This window comes from Diabrotica undecimpunctata, chromosome 1, assembly GCF_040954645.1.
Source record: "Diabrotica undecimpunctata isolate CICGRU chromosome 1, icDiaUnde3, whole genome shotgun sequence".
Taxonomy (NCBI): Eukaryota; Metazoa; Arthropoda; class Insecta; order Coleoptera; family Chrysomelidae; genus Diabrotica; species Diabrotica undecimpunctata.
This window is the reverse complement of record NC_092803.1, coordinates 118,452,001-118,478,395: the sequence shown is the minus strand read 5'-3', so window position 1 is coordinate 118,478,395 and position 26,395 is coordinate 118,452,001. Positions and strand designations below refer to the sequence as shown.

The following is a 26,395-nucleotide window of genomic DNA, read 5'->3' as shown; positions in this document are numbered from 1 at the left end:
TAGAATAAAATACTACTTAAAATGTTTCATTTTTTTTCTGCTTTAACTAATCATATTGTCTCATTTCTCCACATCGCCTAACTATTGATGACTAGTCTCGGGCTATTCTAACTGTTCAATTTACCCTTTATTAGTGTGTCTCTTCTTTTCTTTCTTTCTATCTTCCACCCACTCTATTATGTTGACTATCTTGCACGAACTTCTGATCTCATTACTCCTTGTTCTACGAATCAATGTTATTCTTCGTAGGATTCTCGCTTTATTTGTTTAAAATATCTTCTTGTTTTGATCCAATTTTCAAGTGTTTGTTTCTCAAAACTATGTCATTAAGACATCCTGCTATTTTGTTTCCTCTTCTCCTTTTTTCTACGTTTATTACCATCTTGCACAGTCGACAGTAATTATTTGTGGGTTTTTGAAGTCGCTGAACACGAATAATTCGGTGATAAATGACCTCAGAATACCTCTTGTAACTTTACAAAAAACTTCAAAAAATTATTCTCAAACTTAAGTTTTTTAAGGAATTGAACAAAAAAAAAAACAAGTATATAGTTATAATGCTTAATAATAATGAAAATTTTCGATGATCTACTCATAGAGAACATAGGTTAAAAAATTCTAGTGAACAAACGAATACAAAAAATCTAACACACTTTTTATGGAAGAACATCACAACCGTCTTTACACAGGACTAGTCAAGTTATTTATCCAAATATCAAAATAAGAATTATCAAAACATTATACGATAGAGTCCATAACACCTGCTCCAAAGAAAATACATTTCAGGAAGAAAAAAATCTGCTAACAAAGGTTAAACAAAACATGATTATCTACTGTTATTTAGAAACAAGAATACACTGAGATCTATTTTTTTCCAAAATCAAAAATACATTGTCAATAAAACAATTTTTATGTGGGAAAACCCACAAAGTTGTGTTACTCTGTTCCTATTCTTTTTTTCTTTTTCTCTACTCTCCTGACAGAAAAAGAATTATCCTGTCCACCTATGTCGTACCTATCGATATGATAGGTACACTATATGGTATAACAGTTTTGAATCCGTTTTATTAGAACCTTAAAATTGCATAAATGCTACTTAATCTATTGTCTATTACATAGCTTATTTCATAGTCTATTAGGTCGCATCATATTTTTGCTTATAATTATAAGAAATCAAAAAGTATTTAATTTGCCAAATAAGGCCACAAAAAGTTGGGAACCGATCTATTGTTTTGCAATTTATTTTGTTTTCCTGTCGTGGATATCTGGTTGTTTTGATCTCAAGAGGTGGCGGCGGTGATTGTTATAAGGCGGTCAGTCACCAGCTACCCGTCACATGAAGTAATCTCGATACCATCGGCTGTCAAACGAGTCCTCGCGCCTAATACCGTCACACACAGCATACATCGACCACCACTCACCACACCCAACACCTAAAACCAACAGAGAAACAAGAGAGAATGCATCATAAATCTAATTAGGTGACCCCGCAAACGAAATAGCCTGTCAGGTCCCGGTAATAAATAATACTCATCACGGCTAAAACACCTGGTCTAAAACAAACTAACAGGGCAATGAGAAACAGCGGCGGGATTTATGGAGATCGGATGCAGAAGGGGTTTTCCAACCTTTTCGAGGAATGTTGTAATCGTTTTTAGCGTCTCTTTTTACCATTTTTTACAGACGTAATCAAATATTTAGTTTATGGAAATTGCTTTACTAAATTCTGAAGATTTATTAAAAATGTTACGTAATATTAAGGGTCTGTTCATACTATCTATCTGCTATAACAATACGGTCACAGTTTAATCAAATATTCTTACATGAGAATCAAATCAGAACATTCTCGTTCTTATTTTAATCCTACGTCAATATCAACATGTTTACGTTTATTTGACTGTCTTTATTCTGCGTTTGGTTTTTATTCCTGATGAGTATGTGTGAATTATGAATTTGAATGAAAGTTCTTAGATTAACAGCAGAATTGATCACAGATATACGGAACTAATAGCCAATATATATATATATATATATATATATATATATATATATATATACATATATATATATATATATATATATATATATATATATATATATATATATATATATATATATATACCCTTGTATCCAGATCAATACGCCTTTCCGATGATGCAAGTAGGTCCGCTGAGCTTTCTTGTTTAAAACAAGCCCTCATCCAAAATGGCTACTGCGAAAATCACATCAATAGGAGCATCCACAGACATCAATCTCCCACTCAATCTCAATCCAAAGACTCAGACCCTTATCATACAAAAGCGTTTCTTCCTTACATCAAAGGTGTCACTGACAAAATCGACAAAATTCTTAAACCAAGAGGAATAAAAACAATATTTACCCCCCAACAAAAACTTTCATCTCTTGTCCGATCAATCAAAGACAATATTCCAAATGAACAGCACGGAGTTTATGAAATTCCTTGTGCAGACTGTCCCCGATCCTATATAGGCCAAACAAATCGTAGAATTCAAAATAGGATTTATGAACATTCCATTTCTGTTCGCAATTCCGATTCAATTTCAGCTCTCGGTCAACACCATCTTCATACAGGTCACAAAATTGATTTCGAAAACTCCAGAACCATAGCCCCCATCCGCTTTTATAAACCAAGAATTATCCGAGAAGCCATAGAAATAGAAAAAAGACCAAATTGCCTTAATAAAAGAGATGACGCCATACGGTTACCTTCTACATGGAGACCTCTCATAAACAAAATATCGCCCCCTCCATCTTCGAATCAAAGTCCCACTGTCGGAAATGTTCGCGCCAACTCTCGCACCAATCCCCACCCTAACCCCCACCTAGGCCACGCCACCATCGACGGTATAAATGAACCGTCCCCTGGTCCCAGTCGTAGTAGTGAACTAGTGAGTGAACTAGAAGTGACTAGTGAGTGTAGTAGTGTCTGGGGGCTCGGGAGACTGAGACCTCGGAAGCCCTGAAGAAGACATCAGAGAGGATGTCGAAAGCTCGGCAAAATGTATATCGACACGGTTCAACCCGGAAGACTGGTGAGTTTAATATTAATTTTTATAATAATATTAATCTTAGCTCTAAGTTTAATATATATATATATATATATATATATATATATATATATATATATATATATATATATATATATATATATATAAGGAAGCCAAAACAGCAATTAAAGTATATGAAGGAACAAAATCAATACAAATAAATAGAGGCGTGACATCGCATTGATAACCGATAAAAAAGAAGAATTATTTGAAATTATAAAAGAACTGGACGTAGAAGCTGGAAAGATAGGCCTTAATATGAATTACAGCAAGACCAAAATCATAACAAATACCGATGAAGACATCACAATGAGGATCGGACAAGATGAAATAGAAAAAGTGCAGGATTATATATAGCTGGGTCAAACTATAAAACTTATCAAAGAAAACCAAACAGTAGAGATAAAAAGACGAGTTAGACTGACATGAGCGGCATTTGGCAAACTAGGCTACATTCTTAAAAACAAAAGATATCCACAGCATCTTAAGACCAAAATATATAATCAATGCGTACTCCCTGTTCTCACTTATGGTTCCCAAACGTGGACATTTACAAAAGCAAACATGGACAAAATCATAAAAACCCAAAGAGCAATGGAAAGACAAATGTTGCACATACGACTAATGGATAAAAAGAAACGAGTGGATACGAGAGAAAACATAAGTGAGGGATGTTAGACAAGAAGTTGTAAAATTGAAATGGAGATTTGCCGGACACAATATAAGACAAAAAGAAGACAGATGGAACAAAATTCTTATAAGTTGGAGACCGTGGGAATATAAACAAAGCAGAGGAAGGCTCCAAATGAGATGGGCAGATGATATCAAGAAGCACGTGGACTCTAGGTGGATGACTACAGCGACAGACAGAGAAGAATGGAAAAGGATTGGGGAGGCCTATGTCCAAAGATGGACCGAAGAAGGCTAATTAGATAGATAGATAGTTGTGTGAGTTTATTAAAATTATAAATTATAGAAATATATGAAAATTATTACGAATAATAATATAACATATGTAAAATATAATATTTATAAAAATACCCTTATGTCCAAGATACAAATTTCTGTAATTCGTTTTATAGAGAGCGGCGTATATGTACCAGAATCCCTGCCATTTCTCTCAAAATTTCGTTTCTTCGTTGACACTTTGTTATTTCTAATGAAGAATATATTTAATGTGTCATATCTAATAAATTATATATAAAGTCTGTTAAAAAATTAATGTTAAGGTTTTAAAACGTTTGAATACCATTTGTTAAATGAAGCAAAAAAGTCTCTTTTAAAAAAAATTTTGGTATCTGTACTAAGTAAAAATGTTGTGTGAGAACAAAAGGTGAATATAAAACCGTCATAAATCCAGACCCCATGCACTCTCAAGAAATCCGTGGTTAAGTCCGGGGACCCTGAGTACACTGCCCAATAAGTTCCAATTTGGGTAGAACAGGGCACATGGGAGGTTTGCCTTACATTTAGGAGGTATCTTATTCTGGCAGAACAAATGCTCCTACGAGTAAGTCTCCAGATGAGGATGATACGCTAGCCACCGTGTGGGGCTCCAACCCCCCTCCCCCACGGTGATATACGTACACTTGGCGGTTATCCCCGTGGAGATGGCCCAGAGAACCAGTGAACGCACGTAGGAATAAGGTCCCGACCTTATTCTTGCCGTCGATTTAGTATGACTAATGATCTCGTCTCACTTCTGGCAGCTCATATACCGACCACTGACACCCCAAACGACAGCCAGTTTACTGTAGTTACATTCATTAAAGTAAGACAAATCGCGTCCTGATGCATAGGGACCAGGATCCTAGCAGTATTCTCTTCATCCATTGATAAAGGTGTTTCTCTAATGTTATCTTTAAATTTAATAACTACATCTTGGTTATGTAGTTCCACTCCATCTACAATAATATCTAATTCAAATATTGTTAACAAATCTTCACATATTTACACAATAAAAATATAAAGGTAACCAGTAAGTAGACCTCGGTCGTGGACATCGCTTCAATTCATTGGAATCTTGATGACTCCAATTAAAGTCATGCAGCCTAATAAAGCATAGTAAGGTAGCTTGGATAGAACTTACCGTTGCTATGAGGAAGTTCGATGTCTCCTTGATAAAAAAGCTCTTGGTATACCGGGGTCCAATAAGAGATATATGAGGTGTTTTCGGAGAGCTTATATATAGCAGGTCTGCCGAAGTCCAGAGATCTTGTGTATACTAGTTAATGGAAGATAATAAGTCAATTGGATGCAGTACGACCGGTGTAAAACAGATGACTGTTAATGAAGAACAAAAACAAATGTGTCTTCGTTGACAAATGTAGGAGAAGTTCGTAAATTTCAATCTAACTATTCAGAGAAGCTCCCTCGTGAGTTCAAATTGTCATGATGTTAGTCAACTTTTATAGTGCAATTTGCAAATGGCATAACTTCGTCAACAACTTTAGCGGTTATACACCTTTAAAAAAAATCGTAACTAATCTTTTTTGAAAACGATTTTCGGAGTGAAAATAGAAACAACAATTTTTTTAGTAATTTGTATTTATCATTACAATCAATTGTGTCTTAATCACATATAATCAACATATTTACCTTGGTTTGACACAAGAAAAAAGTTCAAGAACTGAAATTAATATTTAGTATTGAAAATGCCATAAAATATTTTGTGTTAACCTGTGAATATCCAGGAATCATTATTCTTCATATTTTTTTGAAAATATACTGCTAAAAGTTCCTACTGCGCCAATGACGGAGAGAACAGAACCGTATGTTGGACCTCCCGCCTGTCACATTCCACCGGGAAAGGGAAAGATAACAAATAAAAGTGACTTCTAGAAGAATCAATCATATCAATTCTATCATTAATACGTCCCCCAGGTGGTTGAACATTTTTCTTAATGCAATTTATTTGTATAATGTTCCTATTTATTACAAGTGAATTTTTTCTTGTACCGTATGCGCTTATTGACTGTGATTGTTTCTCGACTCAGCTTAAAAATGAATTAAAGAAATACGAGGGAGATTGTTTTACTTTCAAGAAAAACAAATTTATAGAAAGTATTTTATTTTATTATTAATTGAAGATCTAGGGGAAAGGGATAAAAAACAAAGTGAACATTTACGATTTATTGGAAGATACTGACAGTTCGACCCATAAAATGAAAAAACAGAGTCGTGTATCATACATTAAAAACTATTAAAATTGCATTATATTCGACGAAAATGGATGAATGAAAATATATGATACAATCAAATAGTTGAAAACCAAAAAAGTTCTTAACATGGGCAAAGAGTGTATAGGTGATGAGGGTGAAAAATTATTTAAAGATTCCCCTACACATTTTATTGTTATTAAAAGAAATAAAAAAAAATAAATCGGAATATAGAAGAACCTGAAACATTTCTGCATCGTTAGTTACCATGGTTCAAGCTACGCTCCATTCAGAAATATATTAAATGAAGCTGGACAAATGAAGCGGCTATCTAGCAGCCGCCCTGTCCAAGTAGCACTTCGGAGCGAAAAAACGAACTGAATACTGCTAGGGCGTTGGACCCTACAGAGCGCAAAAGTTGGGCAATGGGATGGACCGAGGTTTGGTGGTGAGCCGTCGCTTGAGGTGTCGGGATAGCAGCAACGAGCACAGGGCACGATCTAGTTATTACCTCCCTTACATAGAAACACTAACGTGGTCGTCGTTTGAGGTGTCGGTAGTCGGCATGGGGGGCTACCAAAAGCGAGACGAGTCCAAAAGTCGCACTATTCAACGGGTTGCGTCCGTAGTATCCAAGACGAACTTACATGGGACCACTCTGCTTTCGTTCCACATAACTTTCATGCAGGAGGTTTTGCATGTCTTATACGGTCTTCAGGGTTCGCCCTTCAGGGATCACGGGCAGAGACACGTATGGCAACACAGATACTGCGAGCGGGGGAGGGGTGACAGAATATGATAGACTTCCTGCCCTTTATGCACCTACTCTACCCAAACGGTAGCTACCGTGGGTCGCCTGTCTTTATCATCCGAAGAAGGAATCTTTGTTATCCATTTGTGTTGACACGGATTCCTTAATGAGTGTAATGTCCAGATTTTATTGGATTCCCTATGCTTTGAATAAATCCCGCTGCGCATATGCGTCCTGTTAACACGGGATGCACGTGGCAGGTCTGCCCCTAGGCCAGAAGATCGCGTAGTGTTTAAGATCATAGTTAGTTCATACAGCATCGTTAGTCACCAAAAGTCGACAGTTTAGATAAATAGTACTGTGGAAGATATGGTAACACGGCATAGTTTCGTTCATTCTTTCATACTTCATTCTTTATTCTTTCATTTTTGTCTTCATCTACTTCGGTTCATCATATCTTCTACGCAGTCTTATATTTCTAGGGTATTTAAATCTTTTAAGGTGTTATTACTCTGAGTGTGGATTTGCCTAAGGGTCTCTTGCCTACAGAGTTCTCCTTGCATATCCGTTTGATGAGCCGTTCGTTTTGGGCGCTCTGCAAGTGTCCTGTACACTTGAGACTCTGTGCTTTTATCTCGTTGGTTGTATCTGGGAGAACATATATACTTTTGATTTCTTCATGTGTTCTAATTCAATATTGCCTGTTTTGTAATATTAACTATGGGCCCATATATGTTCTTAATAGCGTTGAAAACACATTATAGTTGAGCCGCTGAAAAGATGGAATGATCATGTGAATGGCACGCACTCTTAAATATTCCTCTTCCTATGTTATCACTTTTCCCACGTTTACACCGCTCAACAAAAACGAACTAACAATGTTGCTATAATATATTTATACCGTTTTTTAGAGGTTATTGATGTACATTAATTTTAAACATTTTCACAAAATTCACCAGCCGGCGAAACTGAAACACAAATCATGATACATAAAACATTTAAGTTATAGTATCATAACACAAATAATGACGGTGTAAACAGTTTCCCATAAGGTCTAGTTTCGAGCGCCTGTCGATGCCTGCATTAAGTGATCATGCGACCTTGGATTCCATGTTTTCAGCGGCCAGGGTATAGTAGTACTTTGTTTTGTTTCGTCCAAGTTTCTGAGCTATATCTTACGACTGGTCTAGTCACTGTTCTATATATTTATATTTTCGATGTTCTGGATAGCATATTTGATTTCATATACCATGTGGTCTATAAGAGTAGAAACCTCTGTTGCCTTTTTGTATTCAAGCCCATATTGGCCTGCTCAAATCATTGTCGTGAGTTGTAATGGCACTCAAATACTGGAGTTCTTCAAACATTCAAAATTTGTGCGTTTAAATTTATATTTTGTCCTATTCTGTCTTCGCCTGCCATACAGCTGGTGTGCATATATGTCTTGTCTTCTCTTCATTTATTTTATTCTATTTGTACAAACATTTCCTTTTTGGGGTACTACTGACTAGAGTGTGTATGTCGTCAGCGTATGCCAGAATCACATTCAACACCCGTTGCGTCGCCTTGTTTTTAAACCACTGGTAATATGTATACTGTCCGTGGTATGTTTTCCTACTTCGACCTTAGCCGTTGAATTTTCAATACATATTTTAGTTAAATTAATAATCTTATTTGGTACCCCTATACTTTCCATGACCATCCACACACAAACCCTTACGATGCTGTCATAAGCTTGTCGGAAATTTATAAACAACTGTGCACATCTTTATCAAATTCTCAACCATTTTCTAGCAGTTGTCTTCTAGTGAAAATCTGATACACTGTTGATTTTCCCGGACGAAAACCGCACTGGTAGTTTCCAAGAATAGTAGCTTGTCTATTATGTTTCGCAGTTTGCTACGCATGCAATGATTCCATACAGCTCTTGTCACTTTTTTATGTAAATGTAAATAATTATACTTGCATTCCATTCCTTCGGCAGTTTTTCAGATTCTCATATATTTCCCACCAAGGATTTTTTTCCCACCAAGGATTTTATCGCCTCATGCAGCTGTTATACACGATCTTTTATGAGTTCAGCATTTATATTTTTACTCATTATCTTCTTCTTGTAGTGCCTATCCGTTTCGCATGTTGGCAACACGACCATCATGGCAATCTGTGTTTTGCAAACTGCTGCTCTGAAAAGATATGTGGTTCTTGTGTTGAACCACGTACGTAGGTTTTTCAGCCAGTAAATCTTTCGCCTTCCTGGTCCTCGTTTTACTTCTACTTTTTCTTGTAGAATTAATTGGAGCAACCCATATCTTTCGCTGTTCCTCATCATGTGACCGAGGTATTCGATTTTGGTTGCTTTTATTGTGGTTAACAACTCTTTTTCTTTTTTGCGTTCTTAATAAGACGTCCTGATTAATAACGTGGTCGGTATAGGATATCTTCAGGATTCGACGAACAAGCCACATTTCGAAAGCCTCAATTTGCTTGCAGATAGCGTCTTTGAGAGTGTACGACTCAACTCCATACAACAGTATAGGAAAGATATGTATAATATTGTAGTAACCTGATTTTTATGGGGGTACTGATAAATCATGACATTTGCATATCTTAGCCATTTTTTGAAATGCAAATATTGCTTTCTCTATCGTACATTTTATTTCTAGGGAATGGTCCCAAATTTCGTTGACGTTCGTACTAAGGTAGGTGTATGTTTTTACTCTTTCTATTTGTTGACAATTCACACTGATTCTTTTAATTCTTTACTCATAATAGGTTGTTCAAATATTTCTTTCCTGTTTTTAAAATATCTGACGCAGACGTATATCTTGGCTGTCCAATCTTAGGGAATGGACTGGTCTAACCTCAACTGATCTATTTCAAGCTACTGTGAATAGAATAGGAGGGGTCAATGTTGTCGCCAACATCACTAGAAGATAGGCACCTTTAGCTAAAGATAGTTAGTTTGAACACGAAAATATTTTATATAGTCATCATAATAATCATCATCTGCGGTGCTACGACAACGTTGTGCCTCGACCGTCCTAAACTTTTTTCTCTTATTCCTTGCTGCTTGATTACAGTTAGTAACACCGATCTTCCTGGCATCCTCATCTACATTATCTCTCCTGCTTAACCTTGATCTATGGCCGATCGAATACGTGGTGTAGGATAGCTTTCACTTGCTCTGGTAACATATCCTGCTCGTTAAAGGTACCTAACTTTTATTGCAGTGATTATATATCTCTGGCCTTAGTTATTTTTTTTTGTTTATTATATAGCTGAAAGTTATATCGACCAGTCCAGATTCCATGCTCATTCATTGAGCGTGGTATTTTTAGGAGCACTTTAGGATGACCACGATCGTGGTTTTCTTGTTAAAGTTAGACTCTTGGTTTTTAAGTTGCCTGCTTAGTCTATAAAAATTTTATTTATGACTTATGCTTCGGTTTATCTCTTCCGATATTATGTTTGTGGTTGGTGTTTATGCTTTCATTAATAGAGAACTATTGAACAACTTCGAAATTATTGTAGTCAATTTTATATGGTGGATTTGTTATTATTATCAATTTAAGTGTCTCAACATGAAAGATATATAAGAACAATAATAATGACTAAAAACCTATTCGGTCAAAACCTATACTTATGTGATTTTTTCTTTTATGTTTCAGTTGTAACATAAATTTTTCCTTTTAAGCTTGATGTCAAACTGTGTTTTTTCGTGACTAAATTATTGTCATATTTCGAAACTTTATCATCAGCCCTCGTAACAGAAATGAATTGCAGTGGGAAATTAAACCGAGCGGGTCTTTTATGCTGCATGCACTTTATGATTTGTCGTTCTACGGCCGGGCCATATTTTGTTGTAAAATTAATGAAAGAAGCTTCCTCGTCTTGCAGAAAATGAATGTTATTGAACTCTTGAGAAAATTACCACAACTGTTAAACAAAGCAACTCGTAGGTAAGATTTAGTGGTGTGTAGTGTTTAAAATTCTGCAAACTGTAAAAGATACTCATAAAAATGCCATAAAAAGTAATAATTGTGATTTTTAAAGCGGGAACACATTCTGTTTATCAGATGCATAATAATAACTAAGAAATAATTAGTTTTTATTCATGCGTTTCTTTTACAAATTATTTACGGTCCATATTTCAAATGATGAAAATGAGGATAACCGGTACCCAACTTTGTTTGTTTTTCTTAACATTCCTTTGTGAGGCTTAAGTCACAAATCATCATGGCAGTAAATACATCTTTCAATGACTCTTGATCCATTCTGAAGCAAACGGCGTCCCAGCAAATAAATGATATGGTGCGCAATTTTTTCTATCGTTTTGTTTTATTGGTGTATATTGAGCGAAGATGTAGGTGTTTGTCCTTACACCTTTGTCCTGATGGCTTTGTTTCACGCACCAGTAATAGGTCGCTGGTTTTTTCGCTTGGGGAACAAGGTTTTTCCTTAGGGAAATAGGTTCACTTTATATATATATTTCTTTGAAGGACCACCCAGAAAACTGGGAAAAATGAAGATTCGAAAAGAACGTTTAAACAAATATATTTAAACAAATACAATGTATTTTAAACGCCGATAACTTGCATATGATACACACTTGTCGGTGATACAATATTGACACGAACTTATTAATATACCGACTGGTTTAAAACACTAATATGCCGCTGGGGCGAGTAGAGCCTGACGCTCCTTCAGTGCTGGAATTTGAACTGATACTGATCCACTCTCTCCCCTCAATCACAAACATTCCGAAATCTCCCCCCTGACCCCTCGACGTATTAAAAGATATGTTTATTTTTCAAATACCTTTAACTTTCAAATCATTGATAAAAACTACCTGATAAGGGTATTTGTCTCAACTTGCGGAATTTTGGAATGCGATAGAGGGTAATTTGGAAAATACTAATCCTTTTATTGTTACGATTCTATGAAGGTTTTAGAAACTTGTGTAGAAAGTTATTTAAATGCAAGATAACGGCGCTTTACAGATTATTAGTTAGTACAAAGGAATTTTATATATCTAAACTAATATACAGTATTGTTGTTACGCAACATATATTTTATAATAATAAAGCTTCAATAAGATTGATTGTTAATTTTATCTAAAATAATGCTATAATTAATTATGCTTAAGTGACTACTCAATATTCAAATATTTGTCGGCAGTTCGACAACTGCCTACGAAGCAATCTCGCAAGGGCGATTCGACTGACCAATAAAGAAAACAAGCTGCAAGTAGGTAGACTGTATGCTGAAGAGCCTTGTAATATATGCACCATTACTGAAGCCTATAGTGTCACCATAGATATCGCCAGAGGTTATCCGCAGGTGCCTTGTAGAATCTGATTATGGATGGGTTGACAGTAGAGACGACAGTGGGCATCATGTCGTCGGGTTTTGCGGACTACCTGATCATCTAATCCCACGGAAAATTTAATTACACAGAGATATATTGCAACAGGCTCTTACTATAGTTACAGAATTGGACTTTAAATGTATGGTATAAAAAAGTTCCCAAAAGTTCAAAATCCTGAAATTTACTAGAAGAAATTTAGAGGGATAAAGTCCTCTAAACCTGAGGTTTAAAAGTCTAAATCTGGTGAACGAATAACCAAAAGGCTGGTGAATACTTTGATGGTAGCAAGGCCCACTATGAAAAAATGTGGAGTTTAACACCAGACATGTTATATTGGATTTGTAATATGGTGGTAAAACCAACAATATCATATGTACCAGTGGTAAACTAACCAAAAGTGCAGCAAAAAGTGTCATCCTTAAATTTAGCAAAGTACAAAAACTTGCTTGCTGGAGATAACGGAGGCTTTGAGGGCACTATAAGACCAGCTATGGGGGCTCCACTCGACCTCTCATCTGTGCACATCATTTTAAGGGGGAGTACCCAGATACAGACCCAAAAGAACCTGTCCAAGGGAGGTATGGGGCAGAGGAAATACACAACCCAGGTTGCTGGGTTACACTTTGTACACAGATGGGTTTCAAACTGCAGAAAAGTCTGGTGTAGAAATCTACAATGGTAGTTTGATATAGGCCCTTAACCATGACTTTTAACCGGAAAGGTCACATTTAATAACACAAATAGAAAGGTCTTGTCTCACAGATGATTGTATATATTCCCTATGTATTTTTGTCATTTTAATGAAAGATATTAATATTAAAAGATGATAAAAAAGAGATGATAAAAAAGAAAAAACTCGAATGTTTGGGGCATATAATGAGAGGAAGCAGATACAGGATAATGCAGTTGATACTCAACGGAAACATTGACGGAAAAAGAGGAATTGGTAGGAAGAAATACTCATGGCTCCGAAACCTTCGTCAATGGAATGGCTTATTAGCAGATGAATTATTATATGCCGCGCAAGATCGAGAACGATATCGGCAAATCGTCATGGAAGCTACCCACGCCTAAAAGTTGGTCACGTTACTCAAAGAAGAAAAAGAATAATATTAATTAATTAAAAAAAGACAGAAGTAACTGTTTGGGTAAAAAAAAATTGAAACTTTTTAGAAGATTGTGTAAAACTATAAAAAACTAAAAGTTAAACTATGTTTCTATGAGTAGTCGATAACTATTAAATTAAAAAAGGCAACTATACAGGGTGTTTCAAAAAAAGGTAACCCCGTCTCTAGGGTAGGTAAAAAACTGAAAAATAATTGGGGTTTGCTTAGTAAAAAATTTTTGTAACGCCATCCGTTTTCAAGATACAGGGCGTTGAAGAAAAAAAAATTTACGCATTTTTTACGATTTTGCCGAAACTACTAGCAACATTGCAATGGAATTTTATACGAATATGTTTTGGGAGCTGATACATCCCATGAATTTGTTTTTATATCTGATTCTCATAGAGGGCGCTAGTTACACGTATCGTACTAAGTATTTGTCAATATAACTCTTTTAAGAGTATAATTATTAATCAAAATTTCAAGTAAACTTAAACATCATTCAATTTTACACGAAAAAGGTACTCTTGGTAAAACTCGATACTGTGTACCGTTTTCGGAATATTTTGATTTGAAAATTATGAAGTAATAATTGATGCTGGTATAAAATAGTTAGTAATTAAACAAAACTCACAAGAAGAAAATTAAATTAATGACTAAGAACATAAAATAAAATTCAATTATAGTAAGTGTTCAAAATGCCCTCCGTTTTCGCGAATACACAAGTCTATTCTTTTTTCTAAAGATTCCATTAACCTTCTAAACGGTAGGGGATCAGCTATGATGTCATTAAATTGCCGTTGAATTCTTTCTTCCAATTCTTGGCATGAATTTACCTCTGTAGAATAGACTTTTTCCTTAATATACGACCAAACTGCGTAGTCCAAAGGGTTAAAATCGCATTACCGAGGAGGCCAATGAATCGGAGCTTCTGCACCTCTACCAACCCATCGATTCGGAAAATGATTACTCAACCAATTACGACACCTTCTATCAAAGTGTGGTGGAGCTCCATCGTGCATAAAAAATAAAGATCTTCACTCGTTTAGCGTTAAATCTTCTAATATCTCGATATGATATGATAACCTAATAATTTGTTACCTAAAGTTGCTGCCCAAACATTAACTTTAAATGAGTGTTGGTAATTTGATACCCTTTTGACTCGTGGATTCTCATCACACCAGTAGGGTGCATTATGGGAGTTAAACATACCTTGTCGCGTAAAGGTGGCCTCGTCCGTAAAAAGAAGGCATTTTAAAAAATTTGGATTGTGGGCTGTCCTTTGTTGCAATGTTTCACAAAAATCCACTCTAACCGGTAGATCATCTGGCAAGAGCTCTTGGACTTGTCTGTAATGATAAGGATGTAATTGCTGTTCTTTCAGTATCCGCCAAGTACTTGAAGAAGAAGTATTTGTTTGTCTTACTATATTCCTTACGCTAAATGTTGGATCTTGATCAAGTAAATTTAAAATATTATTTTCTTTATTAATTGTTCTTGTTGTTCTTGGTCTACCAGAATTTATTTTATTTGGTCTCACATTCCCAGTTTCTCGACAACGTCGTTTAACGGCTCTAAATGTTTTTTTACTTGGTAAGTTTCTTCTAGGAAACTTTTCTGCATAACGTGTCACAGCTGCACTAGAACATCCTAAACATTCGCCCAAGGTTAATAACATGTCAGTGTATTCAACATTTGAGTACATTTTGATTTGATTTTACAAATAACAAGGTTTCAAAACTCTAATTATTGTTGATTTATCGTCATAACAAACAATAAATGTCAGATTTCCATGGCACACTTGGAGAAAATAGAGGTATACCTATTAGAACTTTATCATTACTACCAGCATCAATTATTACTTCATAATTTTCAAATCAAAATATTCCGAAAACCGTACACAGTATCGAGTTTTACCAAGAGTAGCTTTTTCGTGTAAAATTGAATGATGTTTAAGTTTACTTGAAATTTTGATTAATAATTATACTCTTAAAAAAGTTATATTGACTAATACTTAGTACGATCCGTGTAACTAGCGCCCTCTATGAGAATCAGATATAAAAATAAATTCATGGGATGTATCAGCTCCCAAAACATATTCGTATAAAATTTCATAACAATGTTGCCAGTAGTTTCGGCAAAATCGTAAAAAATGCGTAAATTTTTTTTTTCTTCGACGCCCTGTATCTTGAAAACGGATGGCGTTACAAAAATTTTTTACTAAGCAAACCCCAATTATTTTTCAGTTTTTTACCTACCCTAGAGACGGGGTTACCTTTTTTTGAAACACCCTGTATGTAAAATGTATAAAAAAAAATTAAGTTTACGGTCTGCAGCAATCGGTGACTTTCCTCATGTTTATGTTTCCTCGTTTAGTACAGGAATTTTCATTATTGTTGTCTTTTCTTGTACAAGACTTCAGTTTGATACCATCTAAGTATATTTTTACCATACATATATGTAGTTTTTTTATCTTCTGAATATTCGTGGTCGACAATTGAAATATCTTCGTTGTCATCGATATTCGCTCATTCAATGAAACAGCATCTATATCACTAGCATCAATCTCATAACATTTTCTTTAAAATTTCTATATTTTTAGCTGGAATTTGTTTAAATAAAAAGGATGATGGACCTAATGATAATTTACATCGATTTCATTCTTTCTTTATGATAAACATCACTATGTACATTACAATACAGAAATATTACTAATTTATTAACCATCCAGTGTTCCCATTGTTTGACTTTACCTTGTAATAAATAATATTTCTTGTTAAATTTCTGTAAATTAGTAGAAGTTTGTAATCAATCATTATTAATTGATCATTGTTTTGTAGTTCACCCGTGTGGTAATCAACTTACGTCCTATTTTCCCTTTTTCCCATCAAACATTAAAGCAATTAATTGTTATGACAACAATTTTTACCACCTCAACTAATTACTGAGTTACTCCGCTTTGACACTCGCACATTTCAGATTTGACTGGGAAAGTTCCAGTTACTATTGTGTTTCTTTTCATCCATAGCAAAGTAGAGGAAATTGAAGATAATAATGGCAATTTAGATAAAAAGTACGAGATATGGAAACGAAATGGTCGGTGTGTAAAGTCCATTAGTTCTGTCTTAATGGGTAAATGTGTGACTCGGTTTTTTCTTTGTAAAGTTTCACGCTGGTAATTTAGCGCAAATGGCTTTTTAAAAGAGAGGTTCACGTAAACAAAGTAGTTTAGAAAGTCTTGAATCCGTGTATTGTTACTGTTTTTATAACGTAGTTATATAATTTAACCCTTAAGTATTGACATGCAACATTAGTAGTTTAGTTAATCTACGGAAATGTGCTCTGTTTAAAGTACATATATTAACGTATAACATATTTTACGTATTGCCATCAATATGTTACAAGATTAATTAATGTATAATATTCATACTGCGTTAAAATCTCGGGTAGAGTCTTTGAGACGTAACCCAAAAAACGTAGTATACATTTTATACAGAATTGACGATCCGTTTTCTTTTGAAGATAACATTATATTTAGATAAGATTCACATCTCTTGCGATAATGTATTTTTGCAATTTTGCGCTAACGTTCTTAGGAAGCTTTTCCTGAGGGTGCTTCAGAATTGAGATCTTTACTTCTTAAGGGGTGTCTAAAAGGTCAGAACTTCGTGCCACAAAAGCGACTTGATCTATTTCCTCACCTTTATACCATCCTCCGGAAACCTTCTTCAGGATGTAAACTGAAATTTATATCTTGGTATACGTTCCTGGTCTCTGGATATTATCTCATTCAAGTACCTCTTCAGATAATTCTAACTGCACTTAATAACTTAGACAGTTCATATACACACAGTTCTTCCTTCGTATAGGTATAGGTCTATAGACAGTTCCTTCTTCATGTATATTTATAGACTATTCTCGTTCTACTATGTCTATAGAGAGTTTCTAGTTCACATACGTCTATAGACATATGTGATTGATAACTTAATATATTCTCTCTTTCTCTCTCTCTCTCTCTCTCTCTCTCTCTCTCTCTCTCTCTCCCTCGCTCTCCAATGGCCCTACATTGCAACACAATGTAACACAACAAACGTTGCAATTGCAACAAACAGGTGAAATTTTATTAGGTAGTTAAGTAGTTAAAAGCGAAGTGACATTTAATACACAAATAAAATTAAATGTAAAACAAAATATTCTCTTAACAAAAATAACAAAAATATCTTTGTTTATAATAAATGTTCAAAATGCTCTCCGTCGACGTCAATACATAATTGCAAGCGAACTTCAATAGAATGACTTACACTAGGTAATATATTTCTGTTAAATCTGATACATTAATTTCTGATTAATATTCTCTCATTTATATTATTCTTTAGTTGTAGCTGGTGTTTTGTAAACATTATATTCTATTTATCCCCAGAAAATAAAATCTAGCTCTAACTCTGAAAATCGTGAAGGTCACCTTTTCGCTCCTTTTTTTCTATATTTACATTATCTTACATATGTTCAACGGTATTACTTAAAAAAATTCCGGCAATTTGTTGTCCAAAAAATGTAGATACATTTTTCTGTTTACTTTATCCTCGAAAAGGAAGGGTCCTATGACATAATTTTTAGGAATTCCTGCCCCAACATTTAACGATCATGTTGTTTAAATGTGGGTAAAAATGTGGTGTAAATTAGAAATAGAGTAATAAGGAAAATTAGTTCTGTTTAAATACCATTCTAGAATGGTATTGTCACAGGCAAGAAATATGCATCATTCTAAATTTGTTTCTTACTAATATGCGGAATCTTAGCGATATTAAGAATTACATATAATTCATTTTCTTCATTTACAATAATATTTGTTCATGTGATGAAAAGGTTGCCAATGTGAGTCCATAATTGTCCATGTGTATATAGGAAATGAGAATACTCACAATCTTAAGTAGATTTTATTGTTTTTAAATTTGGGCTAGCGGTTTCAAGGCTTACAATATATATGCTCCATCATCAGTGCCCAGTACATAAGTCTTTGTATGACCAAAAACTACAACATGAAACAAGCAATGATTAACTAAATCAAAATAAAATATTAATAACTACTAACTAAAAATAAGCAAGCAACTATAAGATTAATTAAGTGAGAGATTGACAAAATCTATAATATGTTTGTATCTCTTACGACAAATGAGAAATTGCACTTCCTTGCACTAATGCCGCAGCCTGTGCATCCAAAAAATAACAGCGTTATACTGTTGGCGTGTTATAACCTCTATTGGTTCTCAAGAAATAGACACGAATATAATATTGAAAAAAAATTTACGATTCTCTAGATTGAGAAACTGTTTTCTTTAATATAAAAATAAGTAAGGACGGTTATCTCAAGTAAACGTGGGAGAATCCCTACTGTATAATCAATCGGGAAACCTATCTAAATACAACACATTATTTGAAGCATCGTTAACAAAATTGTTTACTAACTATATTAGACAAGCATTTGCATTAGCCACATATGTTTGCGGATACATATTACGACGTGACCGTTATAATGGGTTTACAATGACCTTTGACAAAGAGCCCGCCGTTAATTGTAAGGGTTCTCTCCGCAATTAATACGCTTATCGTTATAAATTCGCCGTCGAAGAAGGATTCATGTATAATCTGCATAAGTGGCGGTCACCGTCGTGGACTTTTGGGATTAGACCACGACAGTTGAATTTGCTTTGGTGAAAAGCGTCAAATAGAAACGAGAGATTCACCAAGAATTCATTCATGAGCGCGTAAATACATTTCTAGAGGGACAATAATTATGTTATGTATTAGGAATGTGTATGCACGATACAATAGAAGCTTTAAAAGTATTCTATGTATAAGCTTTATCGCTGTATATATTAGGCCCACTCATCGTATTCAAAGATTTTATATTAAGCCTTTTTATTTTAGCGTAAATAAAAACGTAATTGACTTTAATTATGGTTACATAATATTAATATCGTAACACCTTACTCGTAAAATATTTTCTATCCGTGGCACCATTTCTTTAGTCATCATTTTAGCGCAAGGGCCCGTATCCTAGGGGTTCATTAATAGGCCGCAAGTGACGTCAAAGTACGTTTTATTTGAAATAATTTATTAATAGGTAAGTTTTCTAAATATTGTGATTATAATTTAATACTTTATTAATTTAAATTTATGGTTAAAAAAAAACGTTTGTTTTTAAAATGGTTTTCAATTTTGTCTTGTTTTGGACATGAAGAAAAAAAAAGATCTGTCACCTAAAAAAATTGACAAAATTAAAATTGCATGGAAATCTTTTCCAACGCCAAATTGCTTCCAAAATCTACATTTCCAAGACATTTGTGGCTTAACACCGAACTTAAGGAATAAATGTGGGAGAAAACAAGTTATTACACCACTTAAAAGTACACACAAAGAAACAAAACAATTACAGAAAAGTTTACTGAAACTGGCGTCCAAGTATCAACGCGTACATTGCGTCGAAAAGTATTGGATTTGAGGTTTAAAAGTCGAAGTCTAGCTAGGAAGCCCCTTCTGACAGAAAATCTAAAGACAACACGACTAGCTTGGGCAAAAAAAATACGAGAACTTTATTGTAGAAGACTGTAAAAAGGTTTGATATGTTTATAGATTGTAAAAGATGATTAAAATAAAATTATTTTCGTCCTTTTCTTAATAGGTTTGCTTCAGTGACGAAAGTATATTTGAAATACTAACCAATAAAGCTCAATATATTAAAAGAAGATCTGAAGAAAAGTATTTAACGGAATGTGTTAGGTAAACTAACACTGTGAAATATATAACAAAAATAGTGGTGAGAATAATGCTAATGTACCATTAGCGGTAAGAGACTTGGCAGACTTCAAAAATAGTTAAGGGGATAATGCGACAAGATCGATACATATCAATATTTAAAAATCGCATACTAATATCTCAAGTGCATGAATGGTTTCCTAATGATGAATGTATATCTATGCAAGATGGAGCACCATACCATACTGCTAAATTAGTGAAAAAATTTTTGGTTGAGAATAGTATTCCTCTGTTTAACTGACCGGAAAATTCTCCTGACCTTAATCCCATAAAGAATGTTCGGGAGATTTTGAAACGAGAAATTTCCAAAGAAAAATTCACCAACAAAATTGTTTTGATTGAAAAACTAATTTATCATTTGAACCACAATGACCCTCAAAAAAATATGATTGTGTTATTTATGTTCTAATGTGTTATTGTTTTTTGTTATTAAATATATTATAATTAATGTATTTTACATAAAAAAATTAAATATAAAAATACATTTTTAAACAAGAAGTAGTGGAATAGTTGATTTGTGTAAAAATTCATTCGTGGTTATAATAATTTGACCAGCGACTAACATATAAATATACATATATATATATATATATATATATATATATATATATATATATATATATATATATATAAATTAAGGATCACTCAGAAGAGTGGTGGGTTTTTTCGGTCAAAAGGCGGAGAAAAAAGACAAAGTTGATGGCTACTTCATCTATTTATTGAAGAAGTTTAAGGTCTTTTTAGATGAACTGATGATGCTTTCTGATTAAGAAAGCGAAACGTCTTCAATAAATAGATGAAGTAGCCATCAACTTTGTCTTTTTTCTCCACCTTTTGACCGAAAAAACCCACCACTCTTCTGAGTGATCCTTAATTTATATTGGATTGACGGTCGTACTCCTTATCTCGATATATATACCTATATATATATATATATATATATATATTTGATATCGTTACATATTTTTCAAATAGGCGTCAAGATACGCAATGACCTCAGACGGAAATAATAACACTGGAACAACAGAAAACAAACACTTGGAAATAAGTATTTCTACTTCCTGAATAATATCATGAAAATAAAATATACACAATGATTACTAGACTTGAACCTTCGGTTTATATACAAGAGGTCTGGATGTTCTGGGGCCAAAAAAGGTCCATTGGATTTGAGCGGAGAGCTTACATACAGCAGGTATTCCCGAGGACTTCTAAAATAGTTAACTTTGAAGATATAAAATAAGTTAGTTGGCTGTAGTACGACGGGTGTAGAATAACTCTTCCAAAGAAGAAACAAAACTGACAATAACTCTTCCAAAGAAGAAACAAAACTGACTGTCTTACATATGAGAATTGTAATCTTTCTCTATACTATTCAGGAACCTCTATGTTATTTACACAAATTTTATATTTATGGCAGATAGAATTCCCATAGTAATAAAAATAATATTGCCTCATTAACAGCGATTAAAAAAAAATATACATTTTGTTCTTAGTTAAAGTGTTTATGGTTTGTGAAATTTTAACAAATTAACTAGTTAATATATAATTTTGTTATTGATACCGTGCATCGAAAAAAGGACGCTTCTAAAGGTTTCCGTTGTACAGTTGTCGTCATTAGGTGTAGTAAATTGACTGTTTATTTGTTTCGGAACGATTCCGTTTCTTCTCGGTATGTTTTCTCAGGAATTTCTTTTATAGTAAATCCATTGGTCGGAACAAAGCTGTTGCGGCTGTCGAATTTCCTTAAAGTTTGGCGAAATGGTACCGCGTGTTTACATTAAATTGCGAGCCATTCCACCGTATCATTAACATTTAATGGGAATTATATCGCAACGACAACCATATTTTAGTTTACAAAAGGAACATGTGTTCTTTTGCTCCGGTACAGGTATCCGCAATGTTCAATAGCCCATTCTTCGAATTTAAATGGTCGTTTCAATAATCAGCGGTATTTATGAATGCGTTCGCTGAGATGACCATTTTCGTCGCGCCATCCTCTTAACTACAAGGACGTGCTCAAGACGGTTTTGGTAAGGGGTTAAGACAAGGATCCTAATTGAAATTCCTCATTACTTTCTACAATCCACATAAGAATGATGACATTTGCACGAGCATTTCCCCGTTATCTTTTTTGTTAAGCTCTAATAGCATTCTAGTAAACATAATACGAAGTTTGGAAGATTTAAGGACCAAGATATGACAGTGTTTTAAATATGCAAGCAGAATACTCTATGTAATTGATGCTAAAATTAACTTTATGGATAACAATTTGTGGGTGAATAAGTTTTTAGTGAGTGAGTAAGTAACTTGATTAACTAAGATTATCTATTAATTAGAAGAATTATTTATGGAACGTATTTTATGATTGGTGATATCACATCATTTTACTAAAGTTGTAGCAGTTGTCTTTTAGTCAAGCTTCTTCTTTAGGTACCGTCTCCTCTATGGAGGTTGGTAATCACCACAGCTATTTTCACTTTTGAGAATGCAGCTCTGAACAAGTCGACGGAACTGCAATTATAAGACTTTGTTGAGCCAGGAGATTCGTCTTCTTCCAATACTTCGTTTTCCCTGTATTTTTCCCTGCATTATGGTTTATAGCAACACATATTTATCCCCTCTCATAACGTGGCCGAGATATTGTAACTTTCTTATCTTAATCGTATTCATGATTTCCATTTCCTTTTTCATCTTTCTGAGGACTTCAACATTTGTTGTTCGGTCTACCCAACTTATTTTTAATATTCTTCGGTAGGTCCACATCTCGAATGCTTCAAGCCGATCGCTCACCTCTTTCTTTAACGTCCAGCCCTTCACCCCATACAGCAACACCGAAAACAGGGGATTTAGTCAATCTAGGAGTGTTTAAAGAAGAAAAAAGAACCATCAGAGAAATTTAACGGTGGAGAAAGCAACAGTAGCTTCAATAATGCTTGATAAGAGTTACTCCATTCTTTATGTTGCCATTATGTCAAGAATAAATTATTCTCGTGTGAGTTGCATGATTAGATTATTTAACGAAATACTACCAGACATTCGCAGGTTATGTTGTAGGGGAACACTATTTATCCATAAAAACGTTGATTAGTTTTCTTTTGTCCCGGCAAACAAGGAACGCGCTCTTATAACCGATCACAATTAGTTTCCAAAATTGGAAAATTTCCAGTGATGCGTTAAAAAAATAGTTATCGGTGATTCATACTAGGTTTCTTCCAAGAAGAAGAAGAACCATTACGCTCCTTTGCAATAAACAAAATACTGTAACGATTTTAAATAAAACGAGCGTTTCTATCTGTTCATTTAGAACACAATATTATCTTAAAAACTAAAACTAATCTAGCTCCTCGTATGTAGAAATACTAATTCTAGAATCATCTCGATTACTCCATTTCTATTCGTTACTACGCCGTATGTTCTATATTGCCAAGATCACTATTGATAAGTATTGTTCTGAAGCTATTTTCTTGTGGTATCTTAAAGCAATTAGTATTTTAATGGAAATAAACCACAATTGAAGTTTAAAATAAGTTTATTGACGGTTCACTTTCTACTTCCACATAACAGTTTTTTAACCATGTTTTCTCAAACACTTAATAATGATCCTTGTATCGGCATGTAAGTAATATTTATTTATTTAGATTCAATTTTACTGCACTGTTTTTTCACTTAAGTTTTATTTTGTTTTATTTAATCAATTTTAAAGTAATATTTAATAATCACACACATATAATATTTACATAATTGCTAGATATTATATACCAGACAGCAGCCTAATACGGGTTATTATATTTTTAGAATTTACTTTACTATGTACCGTTGACCTGAAGATGCATAGCAAATTATAGTATGTTTTATTCTTATTTCTTTTTACCTATTTAAACAAATTTGGTTTTTTATTATTTGGTGAAAAATTCTTCTAATAATTTAATTTTATATGACTCGTTTGTATTGACAATTTAGACATATATTATACATTTTAAAGTAGACGACTTTAAAATGATATTGCCAATATTGCTAGGTTGCGTGCCTGGGACGATTTTATTGTAAGATAGTTCATTTGATTACATATTATCAACTTTAACTTGAGAATATCCGTCAGAAAAATTATAGCATGTGATTCTTCTTTAAAAAGACAACCACATGCCATGATGACAGTAAAACTCTTCTGTTAGTAATTTTCTAGTAAATAATGAGGAAAAAACCAGAAAAAAAAACGTCAAGAGACTGGATTAGTAGTCTAAAATATTTCTTAGGAAGTATGCTTCGATCTAAAGCAATAGAGCAGCTTAAGGACTTAAAGACTTATGGACAAAATATGCCAAATTAATATTCTAAGGAGGCCTAATGTGTGACGTAATTAATGTGTAATAAGCTTTTAATGTAATTTTAAATCTTAAATGTTTATTAAGATTTTATTAAATTTAAATGTTTTCCGATTATTTCTCCCGCTCAGTTACCCAAAAACAAGACCGTGTTCTCTTAGAACAGTGCCAGAGCAAGATTTAGGACATTGGCGTGTGTGTGTGATAAAATCCTGTTAGCGGTTGCCATAGCGACATCGTCGCACGAACCCCTTGTAATTCAGTTATATAGACGATGCTGATGTTGGATGATGCTCCATGGCGAGACTATCCGAAACTAACGAATCTGTCGTCACATTTTGTTAAAACACAAGATACGTTCTATTGTTGGACAGTTGGTAATCTGAAAAACAAACAGTTGTCTTGCTAGCCTGGAAAAATTATATTTGAGGCTCATCTTATAAAGAAGATTTGTTTGTTTTTGAAACGTAAAGCAAAGCGACCAAATCTCAAAGCAAACATAGTTTAGGTACTTAATTTATTATCAACTGATTGCATAATTTGCTTATCAATGATCCTCGTGTGAAATTTGTTTTATCTGAACAGTATAACAAAGTGTATATCACATTTATCTGCTTAGGTCTCAGAGAAGAGTAGATGATATTATCTTGTATATAAAATTTTAATATTACGTGATACACCAAGAAACACACCAGTTTAGTGTAAAAAATGAGTTTAGAGATATATTCAGAAGCAAAAATTTAGAATAAACTTTGTAAATGTGAGAGTTACATTTAAATTTCTACAGCTGGAATCTTGCTAAATTAGAATTATGTTTTATTCGATGTTTTTTGATTTTATTGAGCTTTTTCTTAACACGTAACAAATACGGAAACGTTATGGAAAATTGATCTACTTTGGTTACCGGAATAATCGCCAATGTCCTTCAAGGATAAGGCATACTAAAAAGAAACTTTTTTTTATTGCAGCTTTCTTCTGAGTAATAATTTAAACCCAATAATGTCTGTTCTTATATTTTAAATTATATGTTCTTGCTCAGCATACTTCAATGGTATTAGCCATTTATGTGGAATCGTGGTAGCGAATATTAGTTATTGAAACGTCATACAACGAATATATATATATATATATATATATATATATATATATATATATATATATATATATATATATATATATATATATATATATATATATTATATACTTTCTATATAATATACTTACTATATAGTCATACTTTTTCTTTTCCAACCAAAGAAAAATAAATAAAAAAATCCATCGAAATAAAATTTTAAGAAATCATTAGAAACAAAAATGTATATATTAATTTAAGATAAGATTTAGTGTAGATAAGAATAGAAATTTGTTTGGCAAACGACCTGTTTCCGTTGCAAACAAAATTATCAAAAAACCTTTGTTTAGAATTAGAAGACATTTTACCTGTAAGTTAATCTCTTCATTGTTGGTAGAGTCGAGTATTAAATGACCATATTCTAATCTTTTGAAATATGTATAAATGATGTATTGAAAAAAACCAATTTTAAAGTAAGCTATTTAGTTTTCTCTGAAACCGAAATTAGGCTTTTCCAATATCATAGTAAACACAATTTAAGCTTTTTGATTGGACGGTCGTTTTTAAATGGGAATTTGGGAGTCGATGATGAGACAGGAGAAGTCAGTGATATTTTGGTCATCGAAAGGAAACAGTCGTTTTTCTCAAGATAGGGTGTGGATCGTGAGTTTGGATACCGGCGTAACGAAAAGAAGTGAATAGTTTGAAGAAGGAGATAACAAGTAGATTAA

General features: G+C 33.6%; 1 protein-coding gene across 4 annotated transcripts in view; it reads left to right on the top strand.

Moving 5' to 3' along the window:
- The window catches only part of LOC140452879 (uncharacterized), a 560,593-nt gene that overhangs the window by 201,285 nt on the left and 332,913 nt on the right, over positions 1 to 26,395 (top strand). The window contains exon 2 of one of the 4 annotated variants that reach the window (XM_072547224.1): positions 9,641 to 9,676. The exons of the other annotated variants lie outside the window; for them this stretch is intronic. Within the exon in view, the coding sequence (XP_072403325.1) occupies positions 9,641 to 9,676 (36 nt within the window). The remainder of the gene's footprint in view (positions 1 to 9,640; positions 9,677 to 26,395) is intronic. 4 annotated transcript variants of the gene reach the window in all.